This window comes from Argopecten irradians, chromosome 9 (assembly GCF_041381155.1).
Source record: "Argopecten irradians isolate NY chromosome 9, Ai_NY, whole genome shotgun sequence".
Taxonomy (NCBI): Eukaryota; Metazoa; Mollusca; class Bivalvia; order Pectinida; family Pectinidae; genus Argopecten; species Argopecten irradians.
In genome coordinates, this window is record NC_091142.1 from 2639778 (window position 1) to 2666758 (window position 26981).

A 26981-nucleotide genomic window follows, 5' to 3' on the forward strand; every position below is an offset into this window, starting at 1 on the left:
CTACGTTATTACTACAAAAACGGGTGTTGGCTCTTGTCTGTCTGTCGAGAGCCGAGAAGAAGAGCAAACAACTCCTTTTAACAATATATTTATTACAAATACAACATGAAATACCACAGGGACCTGGCACGATTTTTTTAAACTAACAGTATACACATATATATATTATAGTATCAAGGGTATGAACTCGGCGATCGAGAAAAACGGACCTATTTTTTTTAAAACCGTGATTACTTTAATAAATGGGTCCTATACAACATTGACGGATATCTTACCTTAAAGTGAAATAATTTATCTTTCCATTGAGTGCTTGATGAACAAAATTGGCCAAGTATTGACGAAGTTATGACTTGATGAATCGGGAAATTTACGAAAAATATGCTAGGTAGACATTTCCCTGTCCGGTCGAAATGTCGTCTCGGCTCTAATGGGCGCCTCAAAAACCAAGCCAAAATCACAAAATCTACGCTTGTGGTGATCTACAATCTCCGTTGGAGGTGTCATAACCCGTACTTTGTAGAAACTCCATTTAAACATCGTGTAGCTCACTTACTTTAACAGTCACCGCTATGTTCATTTGTTCTTCGGAACTCGACAACACAATCCATCGCAGCTTCATTTGCATATTATTTTGTCTGACGGACTCCGTAATAAATCAAGGATTTCCTTCAGTTTTGTATTCAAGACACATTTGTTCAATCTCAAACGCATAAAGAAATAAAGAAATTAAATTGAGATATTTTAATATGTTTTTTCATCTTTTCTTCCGCTTATCGCACTTCACAAAAAAATATTTATTTGGTTGGGCGAAACCTACATTTAAAACAGGAAATACTACATGTACGTTATATTGGCAATAAGGTTTTATTTCTTTTAGATATTGATTTAAATTATACATAAATAATTATTTTTTTCTTTGTTTTCATACCAAATCTGGCTTTCTGATTGGCCATTGTTTGCAAACTTTTGTGAGAATCCACTGCGCAAACGTAACAATCGACCGCCGAGTTCATACCCTTGATACTATAATATATATATATATATATATATATGTATACATGTACTGTTAGTTTAAAAAAATCGTGCCAGGTCCATGTGATTTATAGGGTAAAGTAATTGTAAATTAAATGTAATTTGTAATATGTATATGATAACCAATGATTTATAAATACAATGTACATCCTTGATATAAACGTGAAATTAAAATTATAATTTACTATACGATAAATAGATACCTGTATATATATATTTATTTATTATAATAGTATATATAACGGTTAGACATATCATATAATAGCTGGTACTGCAATCTAAGTTAGGGGAAAAATAGAAACATATGAAGGTTATATTCAGAGACACACAAAATCGGCCGGTCCTCTGGCACTGAGAGAGACACACACAAATTCGGCCCCTGGCACTCAGAGACACATGTGATCGACCCCCATAATTTTCCGACCTATTTTGTTTCAATAAATTATCTCCCTTGTGTTAACTTTTCATTTCGTTTCGTTTTATTTTCAGTGTGCGATATACATCATCTGTTACTCGGTAATGTATTGTCGTCGGCTTATCCTTGGAAGAAATGTTTGTAGTGTGTGTGTCGAACTAAAGAGGGGCCTCAAAGAGATCTACAGAATGTCACAGGCGGTGGGGGACAACAAAAATAAAGTCTACAAGGTGGTTCTAACCGGAGGTAAGTGTCTTTATGACAAGTGGTTTTTTAACAGGATCACCCAACACAGTAACGTTACAAGTCCCGCACGTGGTCGGATATTTTGGGAAGAATGTATAGATCGATTCTGGCGCTAAACTACACTGAATTAAAACTTAGCTTGACGTTCATATCAAAATGCGACGAAATTTGTGGATTTCAAGTGTGTACGTATACACATAAACTAGTGATATATGTTTAAGTCATAACATTAACATGAATTACCGTTTTATAAATAATTGTCAAAGTATAACGGTAATGAATACATACTTTACAGTTATCCCCCTTGTGACCACTACATCATTAGCACTAAATGGTTGGATATTATTTAGCATGAAATGGTACGATACCATACTGCAAGGATTTATATATGAGAAGGAATTGTCACTCGGGGTTTGGAAGAATACGTCGCGAGCGCTTCATGGTGTTTCTGCACTGACTTTGGGGAACAACCGATTTCCCTTTGATATCCATTAGCGCAACATTTGATGTAGCTTGCAGGTGCCAGGCTAAAATTACCATATTACGTACTTTCTGAAGACGGCTGTCATTTCATGAGCTGTCATATTTTTTAATGAAAATTGAAGACATTTCTCCTAAATCTTGCTTCCTTAAAACAAGGAATAGACATCGTGAAATATGCTTAACATACGTTTCTTTTGACTTGATAAGACAAGTGTTTGTTGAGAAAAGTGTTTTTTATTCCCAGTTCATAAACGTTTTGCATGGTGTTTAGTGTAAAGAGACAGTGACAAATCCTTCTCACTTATAAATCCGTGCATACTGGTATAAACAAAATGATACCAGTATTTTAACGATACTGATACTTTTAAAGAAGTATTCCATCTTTGCATATTGCAGAGTAAGCCCCTTATGGGTAGGTATCGATTGTTACGTCATTATTTTGTGAGCGCAATTCACGTTGTTTTCCCCGAAATGTATGACGTTACACGCGTAAACATATGACGTCACAATCAATACCTATACCCGCAAGGGTAGATAATTCTGTAATAGGAGATTTCAGAAAAGATGGCGATGACGTCACACAAAGGTACATCCAGGCGCTCAAAGGTACAACTCCGTATATCTGTACACATTAACATGGTGGGAACACAGCCGCTTCGATGTTTGTTTACATTTTATTGTAATAAATAGTACGGCAATCCGACAATTGCTGCTTTATCTTAATTTAAAAAGGTGTAAATAAAAATATGTAACAATAATATATAGATATAAACATATGGTATTCATATATTTTAAGATGTTTGTACTCCATTTTCAACCGCCACGAGAAAAAACACATTATGTATATAAACATTGACAGAATATTGCAAATATCAGCTTGAAATTACAAATTAAATATCAAGTTACGCAAATATCGTACTGAAATTTTAATAAGCGATTACTGTTTTCTTATTCTTACTTTGTAAAACACTTTAAGATGTGTGATTATCACCAAATTAAAGTTTGCTTTCGTAGATCACCCAAAGCGCACGGCAGCCATTACGTACAGTACTGCCGAGATCTCGAATTTCGTCCTTTTTCAGAGTCACAAAATTACGTATTCTGGATAATTTTTTCGTCAGAAATTTTGGATTTTAGTTTATGACATACAAATGAGTCAGTTTATAGTTACTTTTTATCATATTTTTAAACAAAACTTTTAGTATTTTATGATTTTCGAAGCCGTATGCAATGTGTCCTAGTCGGCATTTACAGTATTACGATCTGTATTCATAAACTAAATGTAGTTTATCTAACATGTATTCAAATTATATTAAAGTAATATCACTTCAATTTGAGACTTCACTTAGAAGCCCATGGAATAAAAGCGACTGAAATTAAAAAATGAACTCTACAGCATTAAAACTAAACGATTTCACCTTTTTAGCCCACCATCATCAGATGGTGGGCTATTCAAATCGCCTTTCGTCCGTGGTCCGTCGTCCGTCCGTCCGTCCTTCCGTCCGTCCGTCCTTCCGTCCGTCCGTCCGTCCGTCCGTCCGTCCGTCCGTCCGTCCGTTAACAATTCTTGTTACCGCTATTTCTCACAAAGTACTGAAGGAATCTTTCTCAAATTTCACATGTAGGTTCCCCTAGGGCCCTAGTTGTGCATATTGCATTTTGGGACCAATCTGTCAACAAGATGGCCGACTGGCGGCCATCTTGGATTTTGATAGTTAAAGTTTGTTACCGCTATTTCTCAGAAAGTTGTGAAGGGATCTTTCTCAAATTTCACATGTAGGTTCCCCTAGGGCCCTAGTTGTGCATATTGCATTTTGGGACCAATCTGTCAACAAGATGGCCGACTGGCGGCCATCTTGGATTTTGATAGTTTAAGTTTGTTACCGCTATTTCTCAGAAAGTTGTGAAGGGATCTTTCTCAAATTTCACATGTAGGTTCCCCTAGGAACCTAGTTGTGCATATTGCATTTTGGGACCAATCGGTCAACAAGATGGCCGACTGGCGGCCATCTTGGATTTTGATAGTTAAAGTTTGTTACCGCTATTTTTCAGAAAGTTGTGAAGGAATCTTTCTCAAATTTCACATGTAGGTTCCCCTAGGGCCCTAGTTGTGCATATTGCATTTTGGGACCAATCGGTCAACAAGATGGCCGACTGGCGGCCATCTTGGATTTTGATAGTTAAAGTTTGTTACCGCTATTTCTCAGAAAGTTGTGAAGGGATCTTTCTCAAATTTCACATGTAGGTTCCCCTAGGGCCCTAGTTGTGCATATTGCATTTTGGGACCAATCTGTCAACAAGATGGCCGACTGGCGGCCATCTTGGATTTTGATAGTTTAAGTTTGTTACCGCTATTTCTCAGAAAGTTGTGAAGGGATCTTTCTCAAATTTCACATGTAGGTTTCCCTAGGGCCCTAGTTGTGCATATTGCATTTTGGGACCAATCGGTCCACAAGATGGCCGACTGGCGGCCATCTTGGATTTTGATAGTTAAAGTTTGTTACCGCTATTTTTCAGAAAGTTGTGAAGGGATCTTTCTCAAATTTCACATGTAGGTTCCCCTAGGGCCCTAGTTGTGCATATTGCAATTTGGGACCAATCGGTCAACAAGATGGCCGACTGGCGGCCATCTTGGATTTTGATAGTTAAAGTTTGTTACCGCTATTTCTCAGAAAGTTGTGAAGGGATCTTTCTCAAATTTCATATGTAGGTTCTCCTAGGGCCCTAGTTGTGCATATTGCATTTTGGGACCAATCTGTCAACAAGATGGCCGACTGGCGGCCATCTTGGATTTTGATAGTTTAAGTTTGTTACCGCTATTTCTCAGAAAGTTGTGAAGGGATCTTTCTCAAATTTCATATGTAGGTTCTCCTAGGGCCCTAGTTGTGCATATTGCATTTTGGGACCAATCTGTCAACAAGATAGCCCACCGGCGGCCATCTTGGATTTTGATAGTTAAAGTTTGTTAACGCTATTTCCCAGAAAGTACTGAAGGAATTTTTCTCAAATTTCATATGTAGGTTCCCCTAGGACCCTAGTTGTGCATATTGCATTTTGGGACAGATCGGTCAACAAGATGGCCGAAGGGCGGCCATCTTGGATGTTGATAGTTAAAGTTTGTTACCGCTATTTCTCAGAAAGTAATGAAGGTTTTTTTCTCAAATTTCATGTGCAGGTTCCTGAAGGGGTCTAGTGCATTTTCGGACTTATTGGTAAGCAAGATGATCGACAGGTAGCCATCTTGGATTTTGATAATTGAAGTTTGTTTCTGCTAAATATGTCAGAAAGTACTGAAAGGATCTTTCTCAAGTTTAATATATAGTATGTAGTAAAAGTTTGAAAAGCAGGGAAAAGATCCCTCTTTCTGTTGTCAGACATAGATCATTCTTTGGTGGGCGCCAAGATCCCTCTGGGATCTCTTGTTTAAAATGTCTCGACTAGCATTCTAGAAAGAAATCGTCTTCGCTTGACCTAGCCATGACTAGAGATAAAGTTACAGTCGATGTTCACGGATTTTAACATAATCAAAACCTATTTCCTTAGCGAAGAGTTTGGTTGGTTGAGTATGCCCAACGCTTATCAAAAGAGTTGCCGGGTCGTGTTGCGTAGGTAATGTCTGTATGTTTTGAGAGGCTGCGGTATATTCGTATTATGTCTCCTTGTTATAGTAGGGCTATTGGTTTAAAGTGTTATTTCACTGAGACATAACGTCAAAGACACCTCAGGTCTGGTGGCTCTCTGGTGTAAAGACCTGCTCGATGGCAATTCGATTTTCGAATTTTGGGAGTCGACAACTGAATACATGTATATGATTGACATTCAACAGGGATATCTCACCATGGGTACCTATGTTTGTAGTCGTTGCATAAGCATATGAAATGAGAGACGTAAGGTGCGATAACAGAGTTATCGTTCCTTCGGAATGAATGTTAACACGACAACTTTTACCTATCAACACGCTTATAACCGCAAGTTGAGTAATAAGGAAACTGACAGATACTTTTTAACGATATTTTAAAGTTAAGTAAATCCTGGCGTGATCTATCGACTGAGATAGATATTGACTGTACGGAAATTCATTTGAGTGAGAAATCTTGGGTCAAACTGACATAAATCGACATTTTCACCGCTAGTTTCTGTTTAATTCGACCTAGCGAACAAACGCTAAAAGTTGACAAACTGAAATTCTACACATTAAAAATTTAAGTAAATCTGAACAAAACGGTATCTTTGGTTTTTGCAAAATATTATGAAGAACGACCACAAGACGGTCTTGGAAATTGGTTGTATTTCGCAGATTTCCAGTAAATTTCCACGGCAGAGGAAATTTCGGGACTTGTGGGCCGCCTTCCTTCAAAGCTATTCTGACCGATTGGATCGAAGAGTGGACCATTCACATATTGATCGTATTTATGAAAATTCTGTTTATTTTTTTAGCCCACCATCATCAGATGGTGGGCTATTCAAATCGCCTTTCGTCCGTGGTCCGTCGTCCGTCCGTCCTTCCGTCCGTCCGTCCGTCCGTTAACAATTCTTGTTACCGCTATTTCTCTAAAAGTACTGAAGGGATCTTTCTCAAATTTCATATGTAGGTTCCCCTAGGACCCTAGTTGTGCATATTATATTTTGGGACTGATCGGTCAACAAGATGGCCACCAGGCAGCCATCTTGGATTTTGATAGTTAAAGTTTGTTACCGCTATTTCTCATAAAGTATTGAAGGGATCTTTCTCAAATTTCATATGTAGGTTCCCGTAGGACCCTTGTTGTGCATATTGCATTTTGGGACTGATCGGTCAACAAGATGGCCGACCAGCCGCCATCTTGGATTTTGATAGTTAAAGTTTGTTACCGCTAATTCTCAGAAAGTACTGAAGGGATCTTTCTCAAATTTCATATGTAGGTTCCCCTAGGACCCCAGTTGTGCATATTGCATTTTGGGACTGATCGGTCAACAAGATGGCCGACCGGTGGCCATCTTGGATTTTGATAGTTAAAGTTTGTTACCGCTATTTCTCAGAAAGTGTTGAAGGGATTGTTCTCAAATTTCATATGTAGGTTCCTCTTGGACCCTAGTTCTGCATATTACATTTTGGGACTGATCGGTCAACAAGATGGCCGACAAGCAGCCATCTTGGATTTTGATAGTTAAAGTTTGTTACGGCTATTTCTCAGAAAGTATTGAAGGGATTGGTCTCAAATTTCATATGTAGGTTCCCCTTGGACCCTAGTAGTGCATATTGCATTTTGGGACTGATCAGTCAACAAGATGGCTGCCAGGTAGCCATCTTGGATTTTGATAGTTAAAGTTTGTTACCGCTATTTCTCAAAAAGCACTAAAGGGATCTTTCTCAAATTTCATATGTAGGTTCCCCTAGGACCCCAGTTGTGCATATTGCATTTTGGGACTGATCGGTCAACAAGATGGCCGCCAGGTAGCCATCTTGGATTTTGATAGTTAAAGTTTGTTACCGCTATTTCTCAGAAAGCACTGAAGGGATCTTTCTCAAATTTCATATGTAGGTTCCCCTAGGACCCCAGTTGTGCATATTGCATTTTGGGACTGATCGGTCAACAAGATGGCCGACCGGTGGCCATCTTGGATTTTGATAGTTAAAGTTTGTTACCGCTATTTCTCAGAAAGTATTGAAGGGATTGTTCTCAAATATCATATGTAGGTTCCTCTAGGACCCTAGTTCTGCCTATTGCATTTTGCGACCACCATCTTGGATTTTGATAGTTTAAAGTTTGAAAAGCAGAAAAAAGAATTGTAAGTTTGAAAAGCAGAGAAAAGATCCCTCTTTCATTTGTCAGACATAGATCAATCTTTGGTGGGCGCCAAGATCCCTCTGGGATCTCTTGTTATTTTTAGCCCACCATCATCAGATGCTGGGCTATTCAAATCGCCTTTCGTCCGTGGTCCGTCGTCCGTCCGTCCGTCCGTCCGTCCGTCCGTCCGTCCGTCCGTCCGTCCGTCCGTCCGTCCGTCCGTTAACAATTCTTGTTACCGCTATTTCTCTAAAAGTACTGAAGGGATCTTTCTCAAATTTCATATGTAGGTTCCCCTAGGACCCTAGTTGTGCATATTGTATTTTGGGACTGATCGGTCAACAAGATGGCCGCCAGGCAGCCATCTTGGATTTTGATAGTTAAAGTTTGTTACCGCTATTTCTCATAAAGTACTGAAGGGATCTTTCTCAAATTTCATATGTAGGTTCCCCTAGAACCCTAGTTGTGCATATTGCATTTTGGGACTGATCGGTCAACAAGATGGCCGACCAGCCGCCATCTTGGATTTTGATAGTTAAAGTTTGTTACGGCTAATTCTCAGAAAGTACTGAAGGGATCTTTCTCAAATTTCATATGTAGGTTCCCCTAGGACCCTAGAAGTGCATATTGCATTTTGGGACTGATCGGTCAACAAGATGGCCGCCAGGTAGCCATCTTGGATTTTGATAGTTAAAGTTTGTTACCGCTATTTCTCAGAAAGCACTGAAGGGATCTTTCTCAAATTTCATATGTAGGTTCCCCTAGGACCCTAGTTGTGCATATTGCATTTTGGGACTGATCGGTCAACAAGATGGCCGACCAGCCGCCATCTTGGATTTTGATAGTTAAAGTTTGTTACGGCTAAATCTCAGAAAGTACTGAAGGGATCTTTCTCAAATTTCATATGTAGGTTCCCCTAGGACCCTAGTAGTGCATATTGCATTTTGGGACTGATCGGTCAACAAGATGGCCGCCAGGTAGCCATCTTGGATTTTGATAGTTAAAGTTTGTTACCGCTATTTCTCAGAAAGCACTGAAGGGATCTTTCTCAAATTTCATATGTAGGTTCCCCTAGGACCCTAGTTGTGCATATTGTATTTTGGGACTGATCGGTCAACAAGATGGCCACCAGGCAGCCATCTTGGATTTTGATAGTTAAAGTTTGTTACCGCTATTTCTCATAAAGTATTGAAGGGATCTTTCTCAAATTTCATATGTAGGTTCCCGTAGGACCCTAGTTGTGCATATTGCATTTAGGGACTGATCGGTCAACAAGATGGCCGACCAGCAGCCATCTTGGATTTTGATAGTTAAAGTTTGTTACCGCTATTTCTCAGAAAGTATTGAAGGGATTGTTCTCAAATTTCATATGTAGGTTCCTCTAGGACCCTAGTTCTGCATATTACATTTTGGGACTGATCGGTCAACAAGATGGCCGACAAGCAGCCATCTTGGATTTTGATAGTTAAAGTTTGTTACGGCTATTTCTCAGAAAGTATTGAAGGGATTGTTCTCAAATTTCATATGTAGGTTCCCCTAGGACCCTAGTAGTGCATATTCATTTTGGGACTGATCAGTCAACAAGATGGCCGCCAGGTAGCCATCTTGGATTTTGATAGTTAAAGTTTGTTACCGCTATTTCTCAAAAAGCACTAAAGGGATCTTTCTCAAATTTCATATGTAGGTTCCCCTAGGACCCCAGTTGTGCATATTGCATTTTGGGACTGATCGGTCAACAAGATGGCCGCCAGGTAGCCATCTTGGATTTTGATAGTTAAAGTTTGTTACCGCTATTTCTCAGAAAGCACTGAAGGGATCTTTCTCAAATTTCATATGTAGGTTCCCCTAGGACCCCAGTTGTGCATATTGCATTTTGGGACTGATCGGTCAACAAGATGGCCGACCGGTGGCCATCTTGGATTTTGATAGTTAAAGTTTGTTACCGCTATTTCTCAGAAAGTGTTGAAGGGATTGTTCTCAAATATCATATGTATGTTCCTCTAGGACCCTAGTTCTGCCTATTGCATTTTGCGACCACCATCTTGGATTTTGATAGTTTAAAGTTTGAAAAGCAGAAAAAAGAATTGTAAGTTTGAAAAGCAGAGAAAAGATCCCTCTTTCATTTGTCAGACATAGATCAATCTTTGGTGGGCGCCAAGATCCCTCTGGGATCTCTTGTTTGAGATATCGGCAGCCTTACGTTTACGTAAACATGTACATTGCGTAGATCTGCATATAAGTGTAACACAGTAATTTATAGCATTCCTTTAAAGCAAGATATATATGGTAAAGAACGAAATATATATCTTTTACAAGTACTTATTGAGATATGTGTTGGTAATTACTTATTTATATTATTAAATTCGCAACTATAAGATGTGGTCTGAGGTGATCTATCAGCGAAGCCATGCACGAGCGGTTGTGGTCTGGCAAGGTGGTTCACATTTCGTTATATTTAATAGTGTTGTGAACAGCCTTTTCATGTATAACAGAAAGTTACTCAATAAAATCAATTATCTATTCATAACTTTTTCAAAACATGGATTTCTAGCTGTGAAGAAAAAACGGGTACTGTGACGGCCCGACACCGCGTAGCAAGCTGGCTTCAACACTAAATCTACACAAATATATTTAGTAATAAACAATTGTAAATGCAAAAATATAAATGTCTATAACCTCTGTATCAATAAGAAACAATTTTAAAATCGGAATTTGCAAGTATGAATGTGTATACTTTTGTCAAAGTATCAATTGTGTAGCAGGGATGTACGTATCAGTTATTGTTTTTATTAGTCGCCATACTGTGTTTGTACCTTTGAGGACCCGGATGTAAACTTTCTGTGACGTCACACCATCTTTTCTGAAATCTCCTATATATGCAAATACAGAATACTGGTTGTCTGAACAAATTAGACTCACCTGACCATTCAGTGCTCAAATAGGACAGTGCTGGAACACTTAGTTTTCAGGGCGGGTATATTTTATTTTATGTAATACAGGGGTTTTGAGACGTAAAACAACATGGGTAACTGTAAAGGGCAATTTACCTTCGATTAGTCCAGGGCTACCATGCGGTGATTATGATGTCACAAAACTCCCATCAAATGATGTCGTCATAACCACCGGATGGTGGGACTAATTATCGACATGCAGTAAATTGTAATTTACCCACATATATTTTGCATCTTGCAACAAAATGGATAAAGATTGTATCAATAGTAATTATGACCATACAACAGATAAGGAATAAAAATGGACATTTTAAGTCATAAATAAAATCATTGACGCCCAGACTAATAGAATCTTACATGGGTCTGTAAAGTGGACAGGGATATCTCAACCTGAGTGAAAGATTTTTGCCGGTCAACCCGAGGCTTATCTCAACCCGAGTGAAAGATTTTTGCTGGTCAACCCGAGGCTTGCCGAGGGTTGACTGCCAAAATCTTTCACTCGGGTTGAGATATCCCTTTCCACTTCACAGATCCATGTTTGATTCTTTTTCTCCCATACTTAGTAGAAAAAATAATGAAATTCCACTTGGTTTCCAGCTTTTTTTGTTGCGCCATTATCGAAGGAACGTTGTTATGTGTCAAAATTGATGATGTCATCTACAATGCACACTGCAGTTACTCCGCATGTATTGCTGACGTCATGTTATTGTCTAGCGCGTGTGAGCTGTCTTACACCCCCCTGTGTAAGATAGAGACATCTATTCCCTAGCAACCACAGGGTATCCCTGTTAAGTATGGGAGAAAATGTATATTTGAACTCGCTGTATCTGATGGAAACATGTGGAAGAATATTTGTTAAGTCCAATGTAAATAGAGATATTATTCTATTATGGCCCTTGTTCTCCTATAGTGTTGTCTGGCGAGGTATAGTTCCCGAGTCGAAGACGAGGGGACTATACCTCGCCAGACAACATTATAGGAGAACTGTTCCCGAGGGAAAGGGCCATAATAGATTTAGTATGTCACATGACATTCATTATGACGTCATATATTTGGTCGAATGCTCATTCCGGGGAGAATTATACTTTGGTATAGTTCCAGTAGTCAGGTATAGTCTCCTGTAGTTAAGATGGACAGGGAACTGTCGCAAAATAGTCCATATTGGCTGTTATATATCCAATCACAGTTCTAGTAATTATCATGTGATATACTAAATCAGTTTAGTCGATATTACAATATGTATGTCAATGTATGTTTAGTACTAAACTGATCAAAGGTGACTTGAAGTGTACTAAACTGATCAAAGGTGACTTAAAGTGTACTAAACTGATCAAAGGTGACTTGAAGTGTACTATACTGATCAAAGGTGACTTGACAGAACTTGAAGTGTACTAAACTGATCAAAGGTGACTTGAAGTGTACTAAACTGATCAAAGGTGACTTGAAGTGTACTAAACTGATCAAAGGTGACTTGAAGTGTACTATACTGATCAAAGGTGACTTGACAGAACTTGAAGTGTACTAAACTGATCAAAGGTGACTTGAAGTGTACTAAACTGATCAAAGGTGACTTGAAGTGTACTAAACTGATCAAAGGTGACTTGAAGTGTACTAAACTGATCAAAGGTGACTTGACAGAACTTGAAGTGTACTAAACTGATCAAAGGTGACTTGAAGTGTAGACTGATCAAAGGTGACTTGAAGTGTACTATACTGATCACAGGTGACTTGAAGTATACTAAACTGATCAAAGGTGACTTGAAGTGTACTAAACTGATCAAAGGTGACTTGAAGTGTACTAAACTGATCAAAGGTGACTTGACAGAACTTGAAGTGTACTAAACTGATCAAAGGTGACTTGAAGTGTACTATACTGATCAAAGGTGACTTGAAGTGTACTAAAATGATCAAAGGTGACTTGAAGTGTACTATACTGATCAAAGGTGAATTGAAGTGTAGACTGATCAAAGGTGACTTGAAGTGTACTAAACTGATCAAAGGTGACTTGAAGTGTAGACTGATCAAAGGTGACTTGAAGTTACTATACTGATCAAAGGTGACTTGAAGTGTACTATACTGATCAAAGGTGAATTGAAGTGTAGACTGATCAAAGGTGACTTGAAGTGTACTAAACTGATCAAAGGTGACTTGAATATATTGATCAAAGGTGACCTGAATATATTGATCAAAGGTGACCTGAAGTGTACTAAACTGATCAAAGGTGACTTGACAGAACTTGAAGTATACTAAATTAATCAAAGTTGACTTGAAGTGTACTAAATTGATCAAAGGTGACTTGAAGTGTACTAAACTGATCAAAGGTGACTTGACAGAACTTGAAGTATACTAAATTAATCAAAGTTGACTTGAAGTGTACTAAATTGATCAAAGGTGACTTGAAGTGTACTAAACTGATCAAAGGTGACTTGACAGAACTTGAAGTATACTAAATTAATCAAAGTTGACTTGAAGTGTACTAAATTGATCAAAGGTGACTTGAAGTGTACTAAACTGATCAAAGGTGACTTGAAGTGTACTATACTGATCAAAGGTGACTTGACAGAACTTGAAGTGTACTAAACTGATCAAAGGTGACTTGAAGTGTAGACTGATCAAAGGTGACTTGAAGTGTACTAAACTGATCAAAGGTGACTTGAAGTGTACTATACTGATCAAAGGTGACTTGAAGTGTACTAAACTGATCAAAGGTGACTTGACAGAACTTGAAGTGTACTAAACTGATCAAAGGTGACTTGAAGTGTACTAAACTGATCAAAGGTGACTTGAAGTGTACTAAACTGATCAAAGGTGACTTGAAGTGTACTAAACTGATCAAAGGTGACTTGACGTGTACTAAACTGATCAAAGGTGACTTGAAGTGTACTAAACTGATCAAAGGTGACTTGAAGTGTACTTTACTGATCAAAGGTGACTTGAAGTGTACTATACTGATCAAAGGTGACTTGACAGAACTTGAAGTGTACTAAACTGATCAAAGGTGACTTGAAGTGTACTAAACTGATCAAAGGTGACTTGAAGTGTACTAAACTGATCAAAGATGACTTGAAGTGTACTAAACTGATCAAAGGTGACTTGAAGTGTACTAAACTGATCAAAGGTGACTTGAAGTGTAGACTGATCAAAGGTGACTTGAAGTGTACTAAACTGATCAAAGGTGACTTGAAGTGTAGACTGATCAAAGGTGACTTGACGTGTACTAAACTGATCAAAGGTGACTTGAAGTGTACTAAACTGATCAAAGGTGACTTGAAGTGTACTAAACTGATCAAAGGTGACTTGAAGTGTACTAAACTGATCAAAGGTGACTTGAAGTGTAGACTGATCAAAGGTGACTTGAAGTTACTATACTGATCAAAGTTGACTTGAAGTGTACTATACTGATCAAAGGTGACTTGAAGTATACTAAACTGATCAAAGGTGACTTGAAGTGTACTAAACTGATCAAAGGTGACTTGACGTGTACTAAACTGATCAAAGGTGACTTGAAGTGTACTAAACTGATCAAAGGTGACTTGAAGTGTAGACTGATCAAAGGTGACTTGAAGTGTACTAAACTGATCAAAGGTGACTTGACGTGTACTAAACTGATCAAAGGTGACTTGAAGTGTACTAAACTGATCAAAGGTGACTTGAAGTGTACTAAACTGATCAAAGGTGACTTGAAGTTACTATACTGATCAAAGTTGACTTGACGTGTACTAAACTGATCAAAGGTGACTTGAAGTGTACTAAACTGATCAAAGGTGACTTGACGTGTACTAAACTGATCAAAGGTGACTGGAAGTGTACCAAACTGATCAAAGGTGACTTGAAGTGTACTAAACTGATCAAAGGTGACTTGACAGAACTTGAAGTGTACTAATAAAAAAAAATGAACAAAGGTGACTTAATAGAACTTGAAGTTTACAAAACTGCATTGTAGTGTGTACTTGTATATCCTAAAACCAAGGTTGGTCGAAAGTTAAAGATGCTTCATTTAATAGCTGTGATTTGTTGCCTATTGACAACGTCCTGAGTGGTTACAAAAACTCAGAAATATTGTTGTAAAAATGAGTTACTCTCTAATAAAAAAACCTTTTACAGCAGTTTTTTTATAGACGTCCATGACAGCTAGACAGATGGATCACAGCTGTTGTTTTGGAGGGCCCTCATATCATCATGCTGAAGAAGCAGAATAAATGGCAAATGTTAGCCAGGCTGACAGTAGAATATTACTGTTTGTGTATGAACTGACATGTCCAAATGTGTTAATTAATTATTTGTTCTAAATCAAGATGATGTTAAATTATCTTCATTATAAATGTCACATCAGGTGTGTCAGTGTTGTAAGAAGCACATGAATGTTACGATTTCCAAAGCGGTTAATGGCTGAGCCAAGCGGCTTTATTAAGATAGTGTCATGTTGGAACTGTAGATGCGTACACATCCTGCTGCTGACTTCTCCTATTAACCAAGATATGTTAATCTCTGGTGACCAAAAGGAGGTAGATTTTAAAGTGAACAGTCCGGCAAGGATGGCTAAAGTCGGTAAAAATGGTGTGAATGTATCCAGTATAATTTCTTATGAAATAGAAAAATAAAATCTCTTGTCAGAATCTGCGTACGAAGAAATTAATTTATAGGAATCCTAAAACGTCCTCCCGGCTGACTATGTGCACGTTACATTTCCACGCAGCCTCACTTTCAATGCTTTCAACTTTTCTTTCTTTTATGGTCAGAACTGGGAAATGTAAGCAGAACTTGACCGTCGTATTAATATATGAGAACTTTTTGAAGGCCAATGAACGCATTTAGACTGGTATTCTTTGCACGACTATTCACTTTAAAGTCAGCTGAGACAAATTCTCAAGTGACCTTTTCTACTCAACTTTTGTCTGTCGTCGTAGATCACCCGCCATGCGGTGATAAACGATTTACATTTACAGCTTCCAAAACCACTAGACCAAATTTGTTGAAATTTTGCAGAAACTTTCCATGGCCAAAGTTCAAGTAAAATTGTGAACTAAATGGTCCCAGCCCCCCCAGCCCTGATTGCAAGGTTAAGGAGTGTGGCCAAAAGGGGTCAAAGTGGCTAAAACTTCAAAAAACTTCTTCTGAAATGCCAGAAATCAAATACTCATTTTAGGTGGAAAGGTTTTAAGGTTCTTTACTAAAATTGTGAATTATATAACCCTTGGGTCTCACCCTGGGGAGGGGATAAAGTTTACTATAGTTTATATAGGGAAAACACATCATTGAGAATTATTCGATCATTTGTTATAGGAAATGAGTCAAATGTTCTCATAATTATCAGTATGAGATTGCGGTTGAACCCCCGTTGACAACATTTCCCTGACTGACACTTAGGGGTATTGTTAAATGTATAAATATGTTGTGATTTCAGGGTCCTGTGGTGGTATTGTTTATTGTTTAATGTGTAAATATGTTGTGATTTCAGGGTCCTGTGGTGGTATTGTTTAATGTGCAAATATGTTGTGATTTCAGGGCCCTGTGGTGGTAAAACCACTGGTCAGTCACGGCTAAGTTCCTTTTTTGAGAGTATAGGATGGCAGGTAAGTTATATCCAATTAATTAATGGGTCTACTATAGTTTTATACCCTACCTATAACCTATAACATTTTATACCTGTACCTATAATATTTATACCCTACCTACAGTCTAAACTCGTTATCTCAAAATCGGTTGAGTCGAAATTCCGGTTGAGTCGAATTAATTTTTAAGTCCCATTTTTTTCCCTTCTTTGTATATGTATTTTAAGATCGGTTGACTCGAATTTCGATGACTAGAAACTCCGGTTGTGTCAAAGTCAATTCCTGGTCCCAAGAATGGATATTAAGCGAAAAAAGTAGTCGCTATCTCGAATTTAATTTCTGTCAAAATTTCAAATTATAAAATATCTATTACGTAAATTTAAGATGTATACAGACAATTGACATTCACCTGTGGTTTGTTGTAACGCATGATTGGTTTACCTGTACACATCGCTATCGGTATACGCAGGCCTAAGGAACATACAACAACAATGACTGATAATTATGAATTGTTTACTAATCCTCTCAAATCTGGCTTCTTAATTAGTGTCACTTTACAATTGTGACTTACCTGTACATAGACACGGCGCGTGTTTACACAATCACACACAGCATAGACTGATTGACTGATCATGACCGGAAACGTGTTTGTTTAACTGGCTTGGGTGCGTGTATATTTAGGAATCATTACAAACGAAAGTGTTTTCTTAGGCTTGCATGAATAAAAACATTAACGGATTGACACTTTGAGTTGAGACAGATGTCAAAGCCCAGATTTTATCTTAAATAGCCAGACATAATTTCAATCGTCATTATCAACACGATGACAGATTTCCAAACTGCCCGCTGTTCTAGTGAAGGACCCGGTACCCAACCCGGGGGGATAGCTAGAATTGGGTCGACTGAGCAATTCAGTGAAGGACCCGGAGTAAAATCCGGGGGGATAACTGGATCAGTCTTTGGGAAGGGTCTTAAACGCAAATTAGAATCAAAATCCTATGACGTCAAATACGAAGCTATTATGGAGGTTGAGAAGGGGGTGAAGTCGAAGAAACAGATCGCTGCTGATTTTGGCATTCCACAATCAACATTATCAACATGGATGAAAAATAACGCACAAATTAAACAGAAATTTCTCTCTGGAGAAGTTGGGCCTCAAAGGAAAAAGAGTAGAAATGCTAAATTTCCTGAGGTCGAGCAAGCTCTACTGGCTTGGTTTAATAACGCTCGTGCACAGAATGTTACCGTTTCTGGCGAGATTTTACGAGAGAAGGCGCGATTCTTTGCCGAAAGATTAGGAATAAAATCAAATGAGTTTGATTGCTCTACAGGCTGGTTAGAACGCTTTAAAAGTAGACATAGCATAACTTTTAAACGTGTCTGTGGAGAGTCCAATGACGTCCAGTCATCGTCAAAGGACATGAGTGAATGGAAAGCGAAATTGGCTTCCATCCTCAAAGATTATGATGCTGACAGCATTTACAATGCTGATGAAACGGGCATATTCTACAGACTCTTGCCTGACAAAACTCTCGAGTATAAATCTGTGAGTTGTCATGGAGGCAAACAGAGTAAAGAACGCCTGACAGCCATGGTCTGCTCCAACATGTCAGGGAGCGACAAACTTCCTCTCTTGGTGATAGGCAAGTCTCAAAATCCTCGCTGTTTTAAGAACATTAAAACTTTGCCGACTTTGTATAGGGCAAATAAGAAAGCGTGGATGACATCAGAACTCTTCATTGAATGGTTGAGAAAGTTCGATGATAGGATGTCACGGAAGAAGAAGTCAGTTGTCATGATAATCGATAACTGTCCGGCCCACCCCACTGTTAAGAACCTGAAGTCTGTGAAACTGGTTTTTCTCCCTCCCAACACTACAAGTGTTACGTAGCCAATGGACCAGGGTGTAATTCACAACCTCAAGGTGCATTATAGGAAACTGGTCATTCAGCGTAAGATCAGAGCCGTCGACAACAAGTCTGGTGAGGTGTCCATCACTGTCCTTGATGCTATACGCATGTTAAACCAAGCCTGGGGGAGCGTGAAAGACACCACTATCCGGAACTGTTTCCGACATGCCGGGTTTGTTTCTGCCACTACCATCTCCGATGACGACGAAGCCCCCGAGAGCGACGACGACCCAGAGGACGACGTTCCACTCGGTACCCTCTTTGGCCTCCCTACTGGTGTGAAGATTGGTGATTACGTAGCAGTTGACAGTGTGGTGCCGACATCAGCCGAAGCTACCGACGACTACATCATCAACAGTATTGTGTGTGATAGAGAACCCACCAGTGATGACGATGACAACGATGACAACGATGACACATGTGTTCCAAAACCTAAACCAACCCTGGAAAGTGCCCTATCTGCGTGCGATGTTCTACGTGAATTCCTGGAGTGCACAGAGACATCAGAGACAGTTCTGTCATCGCTAGCCAAGTCTGAACACTTTCAACGTGAATATTCATCTTTTGAAGGTACGCAACCGCCAGACCAGCATCACAAACTTTTTTACGAGATCTGAGCGCAACATTTCGGACAGGAACTGATTAGTGATTACTGTGAAATTTTTGTGCGTGTATAAACAAAGTGTGTGGCTAGGACATTACCAATATCGAACTGAAACTAGTGCTTAGTATACATCTGTATTTTCATGGATTTAATGCATGTGTAAAACGTATCGTATGTGTTTTAGTGCTTGAATAATGGACAGTGCCCGATTGTTATGTGTGTGTGTATTTTCGTATTAATTTAACATCCCTTTATTTATAAAGTACTAGAAGATTATGTTGATAGTGCAAAATAATTTAACAAACCCGCAATGTTAGATGTTTAACTAGTCGTTGCATATGTACATTGTACTAATATCTTAGTCAAACAGTTTTGGTATAGAAATATACTTTCGTTTCATTTCCCGTATATTACGTTGAATCTGTAAATTATATTAACCAGTATGAGTGAACATGTGTGTGAGAGCCGGAAACGGAATGTGCAGTCTGTAACAGTAGGTGAAAACTATTGTTTATTTTGCTATGTTATTATTTTGAAATACACCATTAAATTCTGAAATAAGAAAGATACTTGTTTTTATTTGTTCAACTACTACGTTCCGTATAAGTTTGTTGTGTGACCCACTGAAGTCAGTATACCACCTACGGGAAATCAGGGTGCATGTCTATATCGTGACGATCATATTATCGTAATTAAAGTTTTTTTATGTATTAAAAAATATCTATAATCATCTGAAAACATAACAAATATGATTTAATTCAAACCTTATGAGTTGGAAAATCACGATAATATGCTGATCACGGTAATAGACATGTACCCGGCTGTAATAGTCATAAGATAAGGATCGTTAAAAAACACGTTCTGATCCAACCTAATGACATTACGTTTGAGTCGAATTCCGGATGAGTCGAACTATTTTCGTTGGTCCGTTGAATTTCGAGATAACGAGTTTCGACTGTATAACATTTTATACCCTACCTATAACCTATAACATTTTATACCTGTACCTATAACATTTATACCCTACCTATAACATTTTATACCCTACCTATAACCTATAACATTTTATACCTGTACCTATAACATTTATACCCTACCTATAACATTTTATACCCTACCTATAACATTTTATACCCTACCTATAACATTTTATACCCTACCTATAACATTTTATACCCTACCTATAACATTTTATACCCTACCTATAACATTTTATACCCTACCTATAACATTTTATACCCTACCTATAACATTTTATACCCTACCTATAACATTTATACCCTACCTATAACATTTTATACCCTACCTATAACATTTTATACCCTACCTATAACATTTTATACCCTACCTATAACATTTTATACCCTACCTATAACATTTTATACCCTACCTATAACATTTTATACCCTACCTATAACATTTATACCATACATAACATTTATACCCTACCTATAACATATTGTACCCTACCTATAACATCTCATAGTATACCCTACCTATAACATTTTATACCCTACCTATAACATTTATACCATACCTATAACATATTGTACCCTACCTATAACATCTCATAGTATACCCTACCTATAACATTTTATACCCTACCTATAACATTTATACCTACCTATAACATTTTATACCTACCTATAACATTTTATACTGTACCTATAACATTTTATATACCTATAACATTTTATACTACCTATAACATTTTATACCCTACCTATAACATTTTATACCTACCTATAACATTTTATACCCTACCTATAACATTTTATACCCTACCTATAACATTTTATACCCTACCTATAACATTTTATACCCTACCTATAACATTTTATATACCCTACCTATAACATTTTATACCCTACCTATAACATTTTATACCCTACCTATAACATTTTATACCCTACCTATAACATTTTATACCCTACCTATAACATTACTATAACATTTATACCCTACCTATAACATTTTATACCCTACCTATAACATTTTATACCCTACCTATAACATTTTATACCCTACCTATAACATTTTTTATACCTACCTATAACATTTATTACCTATACCCTACCTATAACATTTTATACCCTACCTATAACATTTTATACCCTACCTATAACATTTTATACCCTACCTATAACATTTTATACCCTACCTATAACATTTTATTTAACTTTTACCCTACCTATAACATTTTATACCCTACCCTATAACATTTTATACCCTACCTATACATTTTATACCCTACCTATAACATTTTATACCCTACCTATAACATTTTATACCCTACCTATAACATTTTATACCCTACCTATAACATTTTATACCCTACCCTACCTACCTATAACATTTTATACCCTACCTATAACATTTTATACCCTACCTATAACATTTTATACCCTCTACCTATAACATTTTATACCCTACCTATAACATTTTATACCCTACCTATAACATTTTATACCCTACCTATAACATTTTATACCCTACCTATAACATTTTATACCCTACCTATAAACATTTATACCCTACCTATAACATTTTATACCCTACCTATAACATTTTATACCCTACCTATAACATTTTATACCCTACCTATAACATTTTATACCCTAACATTTACCTATAACATTTATACCTACCTATAACTACCTACTATAACATTTTATACCCTACCTATAACATTTTATACCCTACCTATAACATTTTATACCCTACCTATAACATTTTATACCCTACCTATAACATTTATACTACTATACATTTATACCTACCTATAACATTTTATACCCTACCTATAACATTTTATACCCTACCTATACTATAACATTTTATACCCTACCTATAACATTTTATACCCTACCTATATTTTATACCTACCTTAACATTTATACCCTACCTATAACATTTTATACCCTACCTATAACATTTTATACCCTACCTATAACATTTTATACCCTACCTATAACATTTTATACCCTACCTATAACATTTTATACCCTACCTATAACATTTATACCTACCTATAACATTTTATACCCTACCTATAACATTTTATACCCTACCTATAACATTTATACCCTACTATAACATTTTATACCCTACCTATAACATTTTATACCCTACCTATAACATTTATACCCTACCTATACATTTATACCCTACCTATAACATTTTATACCTACCTATAACATTTTATACCCTACCTATAACATTTTATACCTACCTATAACATTTTATACCCTACCTATAACATTTTATACCCTACCTATAACATTTTATACCCTACCTATAACATTTTATACCCTACCTATAACATTTTATACCCTACCTATAACATTTTATACCCTACCTATAACATTTTATACCCTACCTATAACATTTTATACCCTACCTATAACATTTTATACCCTACCTATAACATTTTATACCTACCTATAACATTTATACCCTACCTATAACATTTTATACCCTACCTATAACATTTATACCCTACCTATAACATTTTATACCCTACCTATAACATTTTATACCCTACCTATAACATTTTATACCCTACCTATAACATTTTATACCCTACCTATAACATTTTATACCCTACCTATAACATTTTATACCCTACCTATAACATTTTATACCCTACCTATAACATTTATACCCTACCTATAACATTTATACCCTACCTATAACATTTATACCCTACCTATAACATTTTATACCCTACCTATAACATTTTATACCCTACCTATAACATTTTATACCCTACCTATAACATTTTATACCCTACCTATAACATTTTATACCCTACCTATAACATTTTATACCCTACCTATAACAATTTTATATACCTACCATATTTATACCCTACCCTATAACATTTTATACCCTACCTATAACATTTTATACCCTACCTATAACATTTACATATCCCCTACCCTATACTACCTATAACATTTTTTACCCTATACCCATTTTATACCTATAACATTGATTTTATACCCTACCCTACCTATAACCATTTTATACCCTAGCCCTATAACATTTATATACCCTACCTATAACATTTTTTACCTATACTGTCCAAGGCCTATATAGCTACATTTATAACCTTGTATACACCGAACCTTTAACATTTTATAATACCCCAACCTAAAAACATTTTTATACCCTACCTATATAACATTTTATAAACCCTACCTATAACAGTGTTATAAACTGCTATCATTTTTATACCCTATGCCTAAACATTTTATACCTTCCCTATTAAACATTTTATTATCCAACCTAGATACATCTATACATTTAACAATACCCAACCTATAACATTTTACTGTGACTCTACCATACATTAACATTTTATACCCTACTATAACATGTGCGACCCATAACCATAACATACCTTTATCATTTTAATCGCTACATATAACATTTATATCCTACCTAAAACATGGTGTATATATTTCTAGACACCTACCAATAACATGTTTATACCCTAACCTATAAGAACATTTTAAATACCCTACCTATAACATTTTATAATACCCTACCTATAAACATTTTATATACCCTACCTATAACATTTATGACCTGTAACACCCTACCTATAACATTTTAATACCCTACCTATAACATTTAATATATATCTCTACCTATAACATTTTTCTTTATACCGGACCAATATAACATTTTCTACCTGTTCAACCTATAACATTTTATATTATACCCTACCCTATAACATTTTATATCCCTACCCAAAACATTTTATTTTACCCTACCTATAAACATTTTATATTACCCTACCTATTAACATGTTTATAAACCCTACCTATAACATTTTATACCTACCAATAATATTCTTTACCCTACCTATAACATATCTTTATACCCTTCTTCCTATAACATTTTATACCCATCCTCTATAACATTTTATACCTAGCCTATAACATATCATGTATCCCTTCCTATAACATTTATATACACTGTCTCTATCTACATTTTGCAATACCATAACAATTTTTATACTACTATTTATACTGTTACATTTATGCTGAACCTATAATTTTCAATTATCAAAAATCCAAGATGCAACAGGCTGCCATACTTGGATTTTGATAATTGAACTTGTTAATCCACTAAATTCGCATAAAATTACTGAAAGGATCTGTCTCAAATTTAATGTGCGGTGACTTCCCTAGGTCCCCTGGTTTTATGCAAATTTCATTGAAAAAACCGGTACCAATCAGTGAACAAGATGGCCGCCACAGGACGAACATCTTTGGATTTTTGATAGTTGAAGCTAGTTACCACTATTTCTCACAAAGTACTAAAGTGATTCTGTCTCAAATTTTTTATAAGTAAGTGCCCCTAGGATTTTTAGTTTGTGCATAATGCATATTTGCCATTTTTGGTCTGATCGTTCACAAAAGATGGCGACACGCGGTAGCCATCTTGAATTTTTGATATCTTGAAAATTTGTTACTCTGTTACATTTTTCCCAGAAAGTCAACTCAAAATAGATCTTTCTCTCAAATTGTTTCATATGTAGTTAGTATGTAGTAGTAAAAGTTTTGAAAAGCAGAGAAAATCAGTATCTTCCCTCTCTTTCTATTGTGTCAGACATAGCTCATCTCTTTCGTTAGTGTGGTCATGTCTCTAAGTATACTAGTCCGTCTTATCCGTAGAGATAATGGGTGGCTCAGAATAACGCGATATAGTCAAAAATTGACGATATCGTCACGATAAATATCTCGTCGATTTTGGCGAGTAAAATATAAAAGGTAATTTATGGAATATATAAGTCATGTTAACGGTGAAGGACCGAAATCATTAAAGTAACAATATAGAGTGTAATTTGTAAATAAATTTGGCTAAGTTTCCATATAAACCTATTTCTCAAAAGTGAAACATTCATCCAAAAACAATGGCAGTCCACGGGTACTAAATTTTGTCCTATGGGTAACCGAATTTTTAGTACCAGAACCCGTACCCGGAGTACATCTCGACACAGATTTCGAAACTGCTTTTGTAACAAATTGGTTACGTTTGATTTATGTCTGTTATACAGGACAGAATGGTTGATTCGACCGTGAGATTCGATGAAAATCATATTGAGTACGTAAAGAAAGCTTACATTCGTTAAGTGTCTACTCTCATTTCTATTTGACTTTATAATTTCTAATAGAGCTGCAGTAACGTGTCAGTCTATCCAGCGTGTCTTTAGCTATACCAAGTCCCAGAGGAAAAAGTATTTGCACTGCCGCACACAGGAAGTCCTACACAATTCGGTACGGACTTCTTTGTGTTAACTGCGGATTAGACTATAAACCATCTTAAGTGCAACCTTGTCCCGTCAAGTAGATTGTTCTGGGCACAAACAGACGGTTAATCGACTAATTAAAATTGTATTGAACATAGAGAATAAGGGTTTTCGATCCTTGGTGAGTAGTAAAATAATATACAAATGAGTTTGGATTCTTGTATTCCTTATTAAATTACGTTCTATGACTTGTGTCAACAGTAACATTTACTAGCCACGAATTGTTCCTATCTACCTTTATGACTCTGGTATAAACAATTGCGAGTATTCGACTCTAACAACCGCTCAACGGGTTACAACAATTTTTTTGACCCCCGGTTTGCATTCTCCCAAAACCCCAAACCCGGGACCCGTAACCCGTGTACATCGTCAACAACCCTATATCAAAACAATAACGTCAATTTAGTGAATATCTATTAATAGATGTTTGTCATATACAAGTCAATCAATTATCTGTTCCGTGTCCTCTACAGTGCAATGTTTTGTCTTCCTTTTCCGTTCCAACATACAACACATGATTGGGTTACGGCTGACCTGACGATAACTGTAGAAATAATATTAGCATTTTTAACGAATAACTCCGTCGTCTCTCTTCATTCCTTATTCTCTCTACACTCGTGATATATATAAGTCAGCGATGGCCCGATATATGATTAAACAACAGCTCTATGTCAAGATCCCTGCGGAGGACTTCTTCCTTTTATACCCATACCTCCTATAACATTTTACACCCTATACAATTATACCCATTATATAAAGCAATTAAGGTTTCGGAGTGTTATATAGACCAAGGATAATTAATTGACTTGAGTTGATGCACTTATCTTTTGCACCTAGTCAACTTGTTCCTGCATGAAATTTAGAACATTATTATGAAAACACTATCTCTTAAACATTATCAGAATAAATGTTTTTACTTTTTATTTTTTTTCTCAAAGAACTTACTACGATGGCATTTAGCGAACGATTTTTGTGAACCCTCAGATCACCATATCTCTTGTCCTATACTCAAAGGTATAACAGGGCTCCTGAGACACAATTCGGCACTGCTTTTGGTTGTCTTGAATGAGGTGATAAATATCCACAAATTCCAAACACGAAGGCCATTAACGTGAGTTTGCTCTTTTTTGATGGCGTACGTTGCGCAGGTGCAGTATTAATGAACAATAAGCGCACCATGTAAGATATTTACATTTTGTGTTGATGGAGATTGTGTTGGGTATAGGTATTTATTCTTGAGTCTTGCCCACATAGTTCAATATAAACTTGTGTATTATTGATGAGATGGGTATTGAAGACCAACAAAACCAGCCATCAGGTTCCTACTTTTTTTGTACGAATTTTTGATACTGAGAGAATTGTGAGTTATCTTGACCGAGGCCAACTAGTTACTTTTAAATCTCAGATTTTATTGTGTGTTTGAATGTAGTGGTATGGATTTGCCAACTAGGTTTATCTTTTTGTTCTAGTATTGATGAGGTGGAAGTCATTGACGAGCCTAGTATTTCTTTAAAGTAGATTAAAAATTTAAAGAAAACTAAACAACTTTGATATTTTTTCTTTTTTTCTTTTTTTTTCTTTATCTTAATTTATTCGTTATTTTAAGAAACTATATTTAACACATTGGTGTTGAAGAAAGATCTTAGGATTCAATTATGTTGCACTACAAAGACCAATAAATTATAATTTCAAAACTTA

The 26981-nt window shown here is 36.6% G+C and overlaps 3 protein-coding genes across 3 annotated transcripts in view; all 3 read left to right on the forward strand.

The window, feature by feature from the left end:
• The first annotated feature begins 1513 nt into the window (after window positions 1–1513).
• The window catches only part of LOC138331091 (TRPL translocation defect protein 14-like), a 69211-nt gene continuing 43743 nt past the window's right edge, over window positions 1514–26981 (forward strand). Inside the window, exons 1-3 of the mRNA XM_069278549.1 lie at window positions 1514–1693; window positions 16401–16468; window positions 25188–25211. Of these exons, the coding sequence (XP_069134650.1) occupies window positions 1552–1693; window positions 16401–16468; window positions 25188–25211 (234 nt within the window). The 5' untranslated portion in view covers window positions 1514–1551. The remainder of the gene's footprint in view (window positions 1694–16400; window positions 16469–25187; window positions 25212–26981) is intronic.
• LOC138331090 (tigger transposable element-derived protein 6-like) lies at window positions 17271–18338 on the forward strand. The gene has a single exon (XM_069278548.1). The coding sequence runs from the start codon at window positions 17271–17273 to the stop codon at window positions 18336–18338; it is 1068 nt and encodes a 355-aa protein (XP_069134649.1).
• Window positions 18342–18974, forward strand: LOC138331004 (tigger transposable element-derived protein 4-like). The gene has a single exon (XM_069278464.1). The coding sequence runs from the start codon at window positions 18342–18344 to the stop codon at window positions 18972–18974; it is 633 nt and encodes a 210-aa protein (XP_069134565.1).